At 43.9% G+C, this 13799-nt stretch overlaps 1 protein-coding gene across 1 annotated transcript in view; it reads right to left on the reverse strand.

The window, feature by feature from the left end:
• Positions 1-574: 574 nt before the first annotated feature.
• UBE3C (ubiquitin protein ligase E3C) overlaps positions 575-13799 on the reverse strand; it is a 72742-nt gene continuing 59517 nt past the window's right edge. The window contains exons 20-23 of the mRNA XM_064162810.1: positions 9252-9440; positions 9088-9154; positions 7673-7803; positions 575-2252 (exon numbers count right to left, since the gene is read on the reverse strand). Of these exons, the coding sequence (XP_064018880.1) occupies positions 2082-2252; positions 7673-7803; positions 9088-9154; positions 9252-9440 (558 nt within the window). The 3' untranslated portion in view covers positions 575-2081. The remainder of the gene's footprint in view (positions 2253-7672; positions 7804-9087; positions 9155-9251; positions 9441-13799) is intronic.

Here is a 13799-nt window from a genome sequence, read left to right on the forward strand (position 1 = left end):
TATACAAAACAAGATCACAGAGTACTACATGCTGAGGAAATGCCAAATATCCTCAGCAAGCTCTAATTCTCTGCTGAAGTTTGCTGCAGCTGTGTGATTCTTGCACTTAGATGACCACAGCCATCTGCAGCTCCCACCTCCCCCAGCCTACCTTCCCTGCTGAACTCGCATTCACAGTAACAGCCAAGAAGAGCGTGCACTGTCTCCTTGAGCCAAGGCAGAAAATGCACACTACCACTCCTGACTACCTGGTATGTAACCTCCAAAATACAAATATTAAATAGAAAATTTCATTTTTACAAAATGCAGATGCACCACTACCTAAGTGTAGCAAAATAACAGACTCAAAAAACAATTCCCATCAGGTCCTAAAATAAATAATGCTATCTAAAAGAAGCGTTTGGGTTTTGCGATGAGGAGGAGACAGTTCCACTATTACCCAACCCTTTTTCTTCCAACTTCTTTTACAAAGTTCATAATTTATGTAGAAAAATAGACAAGAAAAGAATTTGGTGATAAAAAGAGTAGCTTGGGTATGTAACACTTAACATAAAAAGCCTACAGCAAAACCAAAAAAGAAAAACCAATCGCTTTATTTCTGTACATCAAGGCTACAAATAGTTATTTTAACACTTCATTTATTACCCAAATTAAGAAATTATACATTTTTATAGGGTTACTAGTAAACATCTTAAAAATCACTCCATTTCCCCACATTTAAAAGGATATTGCTGGTTACTGCTTATTAAATATGAAATCCAACACAGCTCCCAGTAACAGCAAAATACTTCTCTTTTTTTTTGCATAAGAGATGAATACAAATCTGATTGTAAATTTTGATGACCTAAAGTATAAAACTAAAGTTCAGAGGGATGCACCTATGAATCTTATCAGTTTGAACTATAATTCCTTTTTTTAAACCAACTGCAGTTTGCATATGAATACCCAATGATGTGCCTACTACTAGAGGGTCAGTTCCTTCCATGTAAAAGCAATTCTTTTTTCCCCAGATATCCAATTATATTAAGCAGCATATTTCCACCTACTTTTCTTAGCAGAAATACTGCAGGCAGATGGATATAAAAGCTGTTTAATCACCAAAACCAAACCAAAATTTGCCTAGTGTCTACAGAATAGATATGGAAAGAAATGACAGGGAAAAGGAATGTGACCACCACAGGCTTCAAATATAAAAGATAAAGCCTGATAACTTTGGTTTAAATAATTTTAATGGTTGTTACATGACTTTTTTTTTTCCAAAGTGATGATGTTTGGATGCACTGAGCCTGGTACATTGTTGAAGAAAAACAGAAGTCTGTACAGGCACAAAAGACAGAAACGGAACAGAGAACACATGAAGAGTCACACCCATTCACAACAGTGCTCAAGTGATAATGATGCAGCCAGAAGTTGAACTTAATGCAAACCCAATTTCTCCAAGGTATTTCAGAAAGCACAAATGGAGTATTATAAACATTTTATCTCAGTGCCTACCATCTCGAGGGAAGGCAGAATAAACCAAAATCAGTTCTGCAGCAACTATGATTTGTAAACAATTCTACAATGTAAGTAAAGATGTTAGGTTACCAGAAATGAGCATTTTCATCTTCTCAGTTCTGGGATATCTGCAAACATCTGCTTCACTTCCATCTAAAAGATTCATTACAGGATGTCAGCCCTGTCTCATCCCAATGCACTGCATGGTACACAATTTTATTGCCAGTTTGTGAAATTATTTATGTTTGAACAGCACAAAGCCAAAGCTTCATCTTTGGTTAATTTCACTGAGATGTCACTCTTCTTTACATGTGTTCTTCCTTTGCATAAACACAGAACACAGCCACACTGCACACAGCATTCATTGTTTTGAATCATAAAGCAGTGTCAATGTAATATTACCTAATGAAAGCTAACTAAGAAATTGTGTTTAAACATGAAACCTATTTGAGGGCATTTGATAAGACACAAGAGCTGCAGAAACCTAGACAGAATTCCCTTACAACTGCTTGAGTATGGGTGCTGCTTATAGAGTAGGCACTGGTTAGTTCCTCTGCAGATCTTCAAATAAGCACTGGTTTGACTCAGCTTAATTCAAATCCAGCAGCACATTCAATGGCATAAAGAAGCTTGCTTCGCATAAGATTTTCATCATAAAACTCAGGAAGCTTCAGCAAGTTCATGCAGGTACTGGCAGTAGGTAGCCTGTCTAAATCAGATCCTCCATTGTGAATGCAAAATGCAGGATATAACTCCTGAAAACGACAAAAAACACCCATTAAAAAATACATTCAAGCCAAAAGCTAACCTGTAGCAGCTGGCACAGATTTCTAGGAAATTAATTATGAGATTAAGCCTGTCACAAGGACATACATAAATGTTTTCTCTCATTCCCAGTGGCCCCAAAAGCACCCTTGAATTGTGTAGTACTTCTTTCTGCCTTGTCCCCACCAAGATCCATTCATTTGTAAAACACAAAGCAGAAACAGCAATAACTTGTAACTGTTCACCCACTCCTGTAAATTTGGGATGCTACAAAACCAGTGGAACACAAAGAAGCAGTAGAAGAGCACACAAGAAATTTGCTGCTGTACTGAGGATCATAGAATCAACCAGGTTGGAAGAGACCTCCAAGATCATCCAGTCCAACCTATTACCAGCCCTATCCAGTCAACCAGACCATGGCACTAAGTGCCTCATCCAGTCTTTGCTTCAACACCTCCAGGGATGGTGACTCCACCACCTCCCTGGGCAGCCCATTCCAATGCCAATCACTCTCTCTGTGAAGAACTTTCTCCTAACATCCAGCCTAGACCTCCCCCGGCACAACTTGAGACTGTGTCCCCTTGTTCTGTTGCTGGCTGCCTGGCAGAAGAGACCAACCCCACCTGGCTACAGCCTCCCTTCAGGTAGTTGTAGACAGCAATAAGGTCACCCCTGAGCCTCCTCTTCTCCAGGCTAAACAGCCCAGCTCCCTCAGCCTCTCCTCATAGGGTTTGTGTTCCAGGCTCTTCACCTGGATGATGATCTAAATATAGAACTGAGATTCACAGCTTCATTGTCCTTAGGCTCCCAAAATGTCTGTGTATCCCCCATATTCTGCAGAAGCAGGAGAATGCTGGGTTCCTGCTACACTGAAGGTTCCTGACAACAAAACACATGCTGAACACCCTTGCAGCAACTGCAGTAAAAGGATGTTCTGTCATGCTTGAATGACAGGTCATATTTGTCACTGTACAGCAATGTGTCTTGTGCTGAGAATTATCATTTGCTTTTTTCCTTCAAGGTAGGCAGGGAACTGTTCCTATATACCCAAACAAACCCAAAAGTAATTTTGCTCTAGCTAATGAAGTGATGTGCAATGGCAGCTACAAGACTCTCCCATTCAAGTTTAGAAATATTCCAGTTTTATGCACAAATTCTACCTGAGCATTTACTTGTCATGTTAAAGTGATTCTGTGAGGAACAGAGGATGAGCCACCAGATGTCCCATCCCTGGAGGTGTTTGAGGCCAGGCTGGCTGAGGCTCTGGGCAGCCTGCTCTAGGGTAGGGTGTCCCTGCCCACGGCAGGGGGGTTGGAACTAGGTGATCCATGTGGTCCCTTCCAACCCTGACTGATTCTATGATTCTGTAATTTGAAAATGAACAGAGGATCTGTCCAGATGTCAAATTAAGCAGGTATTGCACTACTATGGTCTAGACCTCTGACAAAAGAGATACTTTACATTCTCCAAATAAAGATCCAACTGTAAAGAAATTATATTTGCTATTTCTTCCTAGAGTGATTACAAAGATGCTCAGCTGTCATTTGGATTACCCTTTAGAAGTAGCAACTACTGATCTGAGGAACAGACTTTAAAGACACATGGCATACATTTGTTTTTAAAATATTTGATTGTTTCCCATCTCAGAAAGAGTGTAGCAGCAAATACATTTGTTTGTTACCTCTAAAGCACTGCTCTGGCCGGTGAGAAAGCATTTTATCTAATGCTTGCCTGAGTTAAAATGGTTCTGAGTTTAGAAACAGGAAAAAAAAACCCATCTCAGCTCCAGAGGCAATAGGTCAATGAGATTCTGAGCTAAATTATTGTTCAAATGGATGCCTTAAAAGTATTTCATGGCTAAAATGCTGCATTTTTAGTGTTCCTTTCAAAATGTTAATTGAATTCCCCTACTTTAGCTTTAAAAATGGACAAATGAAGCTCTATGTTGAAATGTCATGGCAAGGGCACCATTTGTTGCATAATTAAATACTGTGCAGCGGGAAACTGCAACAGTTTGGAAGTGAAAAGTCTCATCCATTTATTATGTGACCTGATTGGAACTTAACAATTTTCAACCACACTTTAATGATTCTTCTTTTTTCTTTTTTTTTTTCCCTGTCTGTAACAATCACATGCATTAAACTTATTAAACTTTAATTAGCTGTAGTAAATGTTATCCTGAGCCTGATTCTGGCAGTGAAAGTTAAACTTTTTAAATGATGTAGAGCTGGACTGGGCTATCTGTAAGCTATGACTGCCAAGACACTTATCTTACAGTAACATGCACTAACTTGACAATGTGAAGCTTCCACAGCATGAAGCAGACAGAAGACTCCAGAGTGCAAACTAGAAATTGTGCTCCTCTCAGAACAACTGAGTACACACATTAAAACTGTAAACTAGTTTTGAAGATAGCTCCTGTTAATGCCTGCCCTCAACATAAATACAGTCAGGTAGTTATTTGGCTAGTGACGTTCAGCGCTCCTGCAGCTTTGCTCTCTTCACCTTCCAAGGTCTAAACAAGCCCAGGCTGCCACAAGCTGGCAAGACATTACTGTTGATGACAATTCCTGTTCTGGCCAACGTTTCCTGGCAAACTCATGGTTTGTTGGGAAATCCAACTTAACAAGATACTACTGTAAGCATTAATTGTAAGCATAAGAGGGAGGTTCTTCTTCCCCTGTGCTCAGCACTAGTCAGGCCACACCTTGAGTCCTGTGTCCAGTTCTGGGCTCCTCAATTCAAGAGAGATGTTGAGGTGCTGGAAGGTGTCCAGAGAAGGGCAATGAAGCTGGTGAGGGGCCTGGAGCACAAACCCCGTGAGGAGAGGCTGAGGGAGCTGGGGGTGTGCAGCCTGCAGAAGAGGAGGCTCAGGGGGGACCTCATTGCTGTCTACAACTACCTGAAGGAAGGTTGTAGCCAGGTGGGGTTGGGCTCTTCTGCCAGGCAAGCAGCAACAGAACAAGGGGACACAGTCTCAAGCTGTGCCAGGGGAGGTCTAGGCTGGATGTTAGGAGGAAGTTGTTGTCAGAGTGATTGGCATTGGAATGGGTTGCCCAGGGAGGTGGTGGAGTTGCTGTGCCTGGAGGTGTTGAAGCAAAGCTTGGATGAGGCACTTGGTGCCATGGTCTAGATGACTGGCTACGGCTGGGTACTAGGTTGGACTGGATGATCTTGGAGGTCTTTTCCACTCTGGTTGATTATATGATTTATCATGCAAGCACTGACCACACTCTTACTCAGTGCTGCCCAGCAATGCAGCAGGAATGCCCTTCCACTCTGCTTTCTGTTTCCAATCCTGTTGCATGTGGTTGAGCTCACAGGACCATTTGTAAGTGAGCTTCTCTTTCAATACATTGCTCTCCTACTGGAACTTTGATGATTATTTTACTTGCATTTTTTCTCAGCCACGTATGTCAAAAGTCAGGTTGAGACCTATCTCCCAAGAACACACAAACTTCAGCTCTTCATAATTGGCCTCTTTCCAATGTGTCACTGTCAAACTTCACGTTTTCAGACTTTCAATTCACTTCCTCCACCCCTTCAAATATCTCATTGGCTACCAAGAAACTGGGTAGTTACATCTGCATTTCTTTCTCTCCCCTTCTAGTTAACCAGGCTGACAACAAATGGAGGCTTCTGTTTACTTTGTTTCCACACAACTGTTTCCCAATTCTCCCTCCATTACATGACTGATGTGCACTGTTCTATCTTGGTCTCATCCCAGTTTTGCAATTTTGTTCTTCCCACTGTCCTAAAAACTCCTGTTTGTGGCTAGAGCACTGTACAGCGATGGTCACACAGACTTGGAGAGAAATGCTTGCAGTCTTTCAAATGCTTGCAGTCATACTGATCTATCACTGAATACCCTAGATAGAAGTCATGTGATTTAACAGACATCACCACTGTCTCTATATCCAAATCTAGTCACCCTGGACACTCTTTAGTGTTAAAGAGGATGCAGTTAGTGTGTTTTGTGGTGTCTATGACATGATTAATTTCACTCTGAAGTAGACACATGGAACAGTCAGACAAATTACTTGCTGAACAAGCCAACTCCTCTCCTAGATGCCTACAGTAGGAATGTAGCTGAGCTACAGATTAGAGGTATTGAAGATGGAGGATACATTGCCTGTCCATATGCTAATGGCACCTCACAGCACTTGCTTACAGCAGCTGAAGGGATTATGCAGAGGGTGAGACTGCACAGAGGCTTATAGAATGGCTGCACCAAAGGGAGGTTTAAATTACCACACATAATGGCATGCCCATAGCAGCTGACAAAGAAACAGGAAAATACAAGAACTGAAGAGCAAAGAGAATGTGAATGTGCAGCACTAGGGAAAAATCAAAGGAAAATGCTTATGCTTCCCTGCAGATAGCAATTTTGCACCAGAAACAACTCTTTCACTGCAAAATTGCTTTGCAGCTTGGAAAAAAAAAGCAGCTGCTTAAGCTACTGAGAATATTCTTTCATCACTCCTATCAACTGAATCACATATTACTGTAGGACAACTCACGGAGACTTCTGTGTCTTTTAAATCATTCAAGTGTTAAGAGGTATGTGTGCAAGACCTTGTGGTTTCAATTCAAGAGAGATGTTGAGGTGCTGGAATGTGTCCAGAGAAGGGTGACAAAGCTGGTGAGGGGCCTGGAGCACAGCCCTGTGAGGAGAGGCTGAGGGAGCTGGGGGTGTGCAGCCTGGAGAAGAGGGGGCTCAGAGCAGAGCTCATTGCTGTCTACAACTACCTGAAGGGACATTGTAGCCAGGTGGGGGGTGGCCTCTTCTCCCAGGCAACCACCAATAGAACAAGGGGACACAGCCTTAAGGTGTGCTGGGGAAAGTATAGGCTGGATGTCAGGAGGAAGTTGTTGGCAGAGAGAGTGATTGGCATTGGAATGGGCTGCCCAGGGAGGTGGTGGAGGCACCGTCCCTGGAGGTCTTCAAGCAAAGCCTGGATAAGGCACTTAGTGCCATGGTCTGGTTGACTGGATAGGGCTGGGTGCTAGGTTGGACTGGATGAGCTTGGAGGTCTCTTCCAACCTGGTTGATTCTATGATTCAGTACTGGAGTCTCTTGTTTGTATTCCAGAGGAAAACAATGCTTATGAAAAAATCATCAAACATTTGCAAATTCTAGCACCAATTTTAATTCCCCAAGAGAAAAAGAATCAAACAGATTTCTGGGTGTGGAAGAGGGAAGGGGAGGAGGTTCATTTTTAACCTGTGAACATTATCATGTGTCACCTCCAAGACGCATCACACGAAACAGCCAAGTTGCTTCATCTGAGAAGTAACTCTTAGAGTATTTACCTTTCAAGTAGTGTGGATTTCTACAGACAAGAAATGCTTGTATCACCCTGTGCAGTGTTTACACAACCTTGCCCAGAAGTAGGGAAGACATATATACCTTAAAGCCCAGAAGAGGTGGTCGAGAGCAGCTCGTTACAAACTTCAGCAGTTTGCGTTTCTCTTCGTCAGTGAAACTTTCTACAACTCTCCAGAATATTTTAATCACAGGATGGTCTGCTGTGTAGCCACCTATAATGAGATGGAAATATTTAGAGTGGTTTTATGCAAGAAAGAGATACTGCAGCCAAGAAGCTTACACTGCTGACTTCCAGTATCGACAGACCTCTTTGATCACTGCATTTTGAGTGCTTCTCATTCACTGCATATCTACAGTTACCTCGACTTCTTCACAGCAGTTTTCTTCAATGAATCCTATTTGATTCTTTACATCAATATGATTTAACCTAGCATTCACCTGCCAGGTTTGAGTTGCTGGCTTTGTAAGAATTTGCAAAATCTGCAAGATTCAGGATGCTATTTCATGAATCAACTTACCTTGAGCTAGGCTGAGATGTGAACTGATGACGCAGTAGCTACCTTCTCATCACATTCATGTTACATGCATGGAAAAGTGAAGTGAGACACCTTGAATTTCTCACAAGGGAAAATATAGGCTCTCTCTACAGCTGACTGGCAAATGCTAAGTATCTGAATACAGTGTTAGAAATAACTATTGCAAAGTCATTTTCAGGGCAGCTAGATGCAACCACTGATTCTGGGCCACTCAATTCAAGACAGGTGTTGAGGTAGTGGAATCTGTTCAGAGAAGGGCAAGGAAACTGATGAGGGGCCTGGAGCACAGCCCTAAGAGGAGAGGCTGAGGGAGCTGGGGGTGTGCAGCCTGGAAAAAAGGAGGGTCAGGGCAGAGCTCATTGCTGTCTACAGCTACCTGAAGGGAGGATGTACCAGGTGGGGGTCAGTCTCTTCTGCCAGGCAATCAGCAACAGAACAACGGGACACAGTTTCAAGTTGTGCCAGGGGAGGTCTAGGCTGGATGTGAGGAGGAAGTTCTTCACAGAAAAAGTGACTGGCATTGGAATGGGCTGCCCAGGGAGGTGTTCAAGAAAAGCCTGGATGGGGCATTTAGTGCCATGGCCTGGTTGACTGGCTAGGGCTGGGTACTAGGTTGGACTGGATGATCTTGGAGGTCTCGCCCAACCTGGTTGAATCTATGACTCTGTGATAACATCCATTTAGAAAAGGAATTACATATCCTCTAACTGTCTGGCTATAAACTGGTATTTAAGTGTGTGAATAAAATCAAGTGCATATGTCCCAGAATTTATAAAACTAGGCTGTAGTTTTACCCAATCTCAAATTCATACCTGTCCAAAGAGTTTGGCCCAAGTTAACAACCAAAATTAGCACGAATGACCCTACACCTTTTTCTCCTAATGCTAGGATAAAAAGTAAATGTGTTTATTCCTCAATCAGTGATAATGCATTCTCTTCATTTCAGTAAAATATGCTTACCTGAATAGTTTGTGAAAGATTTAAGGTCATCCAAACTAATTGGAACCTGGGCACCAGAAATCAGAACCTAACAGTGGAGGAAATGAGACAGTTACATCACAGGCGAAAATTAGCCTTTGCTTCTGCATAAAGCAATAGTTTTCTGCAGTTTGAGGCACAAGTACCTGGATTTCCTGCTGGTCAAACATCCGAAGCCACTCAAGATTGACAACGTTGGCCAGTCCCTGACGGAAAGCAAGGCAGTGCTGCCGAATCTGTTTGTTTAACCTGTAGTCTGCCACCAGGTGGATGTAGGCGATGCGGTTTGCACTGGTGACAGGAATATCTTTTCCACCTGGCTTCAGCTCAACCACCTATAAACAAAACCATTTTCATCATCTTGGTTAAACGCGAATTCCGTGTGCTGCAGCTGTTAGAATGGGCTGCAAAACATTCTGGTGAGTGATGTCTCTTTGAAGTGCACTAAAATGCTCAAAAATATTCACCTCACTACAAGCTAAAAGAGTATGAGAAGCAGTAAAGGTTTTCTCTGTATTCAAAACAGCACATTCTGCAGCATCCAGCTGTCAGACCTAGACCACCAGCTGCTGATGCAGAGAGTCACTGGACACTGGAATGGGCTGCCCGGGGAGGTGGTGGAGTCGCCGTCCCTGGAGCTGTTCAAGGCAGGATTGGACGTGGCACTTGGTGCCATGGTCTAGCCTTGAGCTCTGTGGTAAAGGCTTGGACTTGATGATCTGTGAGGTCTCTTCCAACCCTGATGATACTGTGATACTGTGTGATACTGTGATACTGCATGGCCCTATGGTTTATTGCCAGAAAGATCTGGCAAAGTCAGAGCACTTTTATAGAAGACCATGTGTAATAACTGAATGCCCCACTGCAAGTCAAAGTTCAGACAAAAATCTTTCCCTTGACAAGGTCACCTCTAGTTTCTCTGATGCTAGCGAGTGCCCTAGAGGAGAGAGAAGCCTGTATAAGCACCGAGCATCCTCCTTCCAGTTGGATTAGGAAAGGTGTGCAGGATTGGCTAGGCTCACCTCTAACTGTTTGGTGATTATCAGTGCTGCAGGATCACACCTCAACACAAGGAGGAGCTTCTTTACTGTAAGGGTCACAGAGCACTGGAATAGGCTCCCCAGGGAGGTTGTGGAGTCTCCTTCTCTGGAGCCTTTCCAGGCCTGTCTGGATGTGTTCCTGTGTGATCTGTGCTTGATAGGATTGTCCTGCTCTGGCAGGGGGGTTGGACTCGATGATCTCTTTGGGTCCCTTCCAAGCCCTAACATGCTGTGAGCCTGTGATTATGGTAAAAGCAGTGCCTGACAAGTCAAAATTAAAGTCTAATTTACAGAGTAACAGGCATTCACAATTCCTGCTGTTGAAAACCCAAGTAATATACACTCAGTACTTGCAACAACAGTAAACCAAAACAACTTCAACCAAAAACCCCCACAAACAAACACTGTCCTTCTACTGAGAAGCTTCACTTTCATTCTTCAAGTACACCAAGGCACCTCAGCAAAGAAAAGATCTAATGAAAAACTAAACTCTGGGGACAGAGTGGCGGGAAAGCAGCCAGGCAGAAAGGGACCTGGGGGTACTGGTGGATAGTAGCTGAAGATGAGCCAGCAGTGTGCCCAGGTGGCCAAGAGAGCCAGTGGCATCCTGGCCTGGATCAGGAACAGTGTGGCCAGCAGGACAAGGGAGGTTATTCTGCCCCTGTGCTCGGGCCACACCTTGAGTGCTGTGTCCAGTTCAGGGCTCCTCAATTCAAGAGAGATGTTGAGGTGCTGGAAGGTGTCCAGAGAAGGGCAACAAGGCTGGGGAGGGGCCTGGAGCACAAACCCTATGAGGAGAGGCTGAGGAAGCTGGGGGTGTGCAGCCTGGAGAAGAGGAGGCTCAGGGCAGACCTCATTGCTGTCTGCAACTACCTGAAGGGAGGCTGTAGCCAGGTGGGGTTGGTCTCTCCTCCCAGACAACCAGCAACAGAACAAGGGGACACAGTCTCAAGCTGTGCCAGGGGACATCTAGGCTGGATGTTAGGAGGAAGTTGTTGGCAGAGAGAGTGATTGGCATTGGAATGGGCTGCCCAGGGAGGTGGTGGAGTCTCTGTCCCTGAAGGTCTTCAAGCAAAGCCTGGATGAGGCACTTAGTGCCATGGTCTGGTAGACTGGACAGGGCTGGGTGCTAGGTTGGACTGGGTGAGCTTGGAGGTCTCTTCCAACCTGGTTGATTCTATGATTCTAAAGATGCTGGAACTGCACTAAGATAAAAACCAGGATCAGCAGTAACTATTATTAAAACATTGAAGACCTTTACATATTCTGCTCTGCTACATGAGGTTAATTTTGTTGAGAAGCAGCCTTAACTGGGTTATTAGACTGCTAAGAGGAGGATTTAAAGAACTGAAAAGTCAAGCTACTGTCACCTTCTGAACCAAAGAAGAGTTTGCTTTTTTTACACTCTGGAGTCAGCAGTTTTTAAAGCTTTTTTCAACAAGTGTACATTTCAGTCTGTGGTCATGATCAGACATATGGAGCACAGAGAATGACACATGAAGAGCTTATTTTGTAACATGCTATGTATTAACATGAACTGTTCAGTACTGATCAAAATCCAAAATGGCAAGATTAAACATTCACAGTGCTTTTGAGCCTAGGAGTCAAGCTAAAATCTAAAGCTTTTTAAGGCCAAAAGAGACCATTAACATCTGTGAATCTGACCTCTCAGACAACACAGGCCAGAGGATTCTGTCTAGAGATTCCTGTATTTAACTCAATAAATCCATAAATGAGTTAGAACACATATATTAGAGAGACAGGCAATCTTGGTGTAAAGACCACATCTGATGGAGCATTTACCACTTTCCCTGACAAACCAGAACAACCTGAATTATGGTAGCTGTTAAAAATATGTCTCACTTCCCACTTTAATCCTTCAGTTGCAAGCTTCTTGCTTTTATTTTTCATACAGCAAAAAAAATAAATCATGACTACTCCACCATGTCTGTGTGCAGCCAGTACCCAACACAAGAAGGGCATGGAACTGCTGGAGTCCAGAGGAGGCCAAGAAGATGCTCAGAGGGCTGCAGCAGCTCTGCTATGAAGACAGGCTACAAGAGTTTGGGCTGTGCAGCCTGGAGAAGAGAAGGCTTCAAGGAGACCTTGGAGTGGTCTTCCAATGTCTGAAGGGGGCTACAGGAAGGCCAGACAGGGACCACTGACAAGGTCTTGTAATGGCAGGACAAGGGGTAATGGTTTAAAGTGGCAGAGGGGAGATTCAAAGTAGCTGTCAGGAAAGGGTTGTGTGCAGTGAGGGTGGTGAGACACTGGCACAGGTTGCCCAGGGAGGTTGTGTCTGCTCCACGACCTCCCTGGAGGTGTTCAAGGCCAGGTTGGATGAGACCTTGAGCAACCTGTTCTAGTGGGAGGTGTCCCTGCCTATGGTGGGGAGTTGGAACTGGCTGAGCTTTGAGGTCGCTTCCAACTTAAACCATTCTATGAAATCCTACTTGCTGAAACATGAAGTAAAATAACTTTTCTTCATACCCTGCACACATTAGCTTGGTCCCTTCCAAGGGAGTCTGCTTCAGCAAGAACCATGGACACCAGAGGCAAGATAGCCTTTTCTGGAGTCCATGCCTCAGGGAACCTGGCATGCCATGCAGCCAGACACTCTAAAGGGGCTTCAGACCAACAGTTGGTGTCACTGACTGGCCTGAGGGTGAGGACACTTTCACTGGTAAAGTCTGCAAGCAGTATTAACAGAAGTCTGGGACATGTTTCACACCACAGTGAAACATCTGACGAGGAGGAGCTCCATGGCTGCTGAGCATTCTCCTCTGATACTGCAGACAACAACACAGACTACAACACATCAAGTCCAATGGGTAAAGTTTGTTCATACCCAGCTCCTATTCTCAGTACTGTCCTATAACCCTCTCCTTCCTTCCTCCTCAGTTGCATCAATGATTTAATACTTATGGTCAGAAACTTCATTAACCTTCCCAGAGACTTTTTTCACTGAAAAGAAGTAAATCAGGTTCCTTTAGTTCTTTCCTATAATACACACTTTTACAAAGCCTAACAAGATCAGAAAGCTTTCTCTTGTTATGTGAACTCCTCTCCTCTTCAGTGTTACAGGATCAGAGCTAACAAATATGCTACTGGTGAACAGATCACTGAGACCTCACCACTACTAATGCTTCGCTCTCTGCCCACTTACTAATTGTTTCACAGAGCTGCACAATTCCATGCTGTTGTCTCACCACTTCAGCAAATGCAGTTCTTTCACTTGACATGAACACACTCCTTTGTTTTTTACTTTGGTCCATCCACTTTTCACCACTAGATGGTGTGAGATAGCAACGCAAGAGATACAGGATGGGCGAGAACTGAAAACCACCCAAAACCTACGGACCTGGGTAGCAGAATCACACAATCTTTTTGGTTGGAAGGGACCTCCAAGATCATCAAGTCCAACCATGGACCTGACAGCATCATGGCCACTAAACCATATTCCAAAGTGCCACATCTACAGGTCACAGAATCATAGATTCAACCAGGCTGGAAGAGACCTCCAAGATCATCCAGCCCAACCTAGCACCCAGAGCTATTCAGCAACCAGACCATGGCACTAAGTGCCCCAGCCAGGCTTTGCTTCAACACCTCCAGGGACGGTGACTCCACCACCTCCCTGGGCAGCCCATTCCA

The sequence above is a fragment of the Pogoniulus pusillus genome, chromosome 23 (assembly GCF_015220805.1).
Source record: "Pogoniulus pusillus isolate bPogPus1 chromosome 23, bPogPus1.pri, whole genome shotgun sequence".
Taxonomy (NCBI): domain Eukaryota; kingdom Metazoa; phylum Chordata; class Aves; order Piciformes; family Lybiidae; genus Pogoniulus; species Pogoniulus pusillus.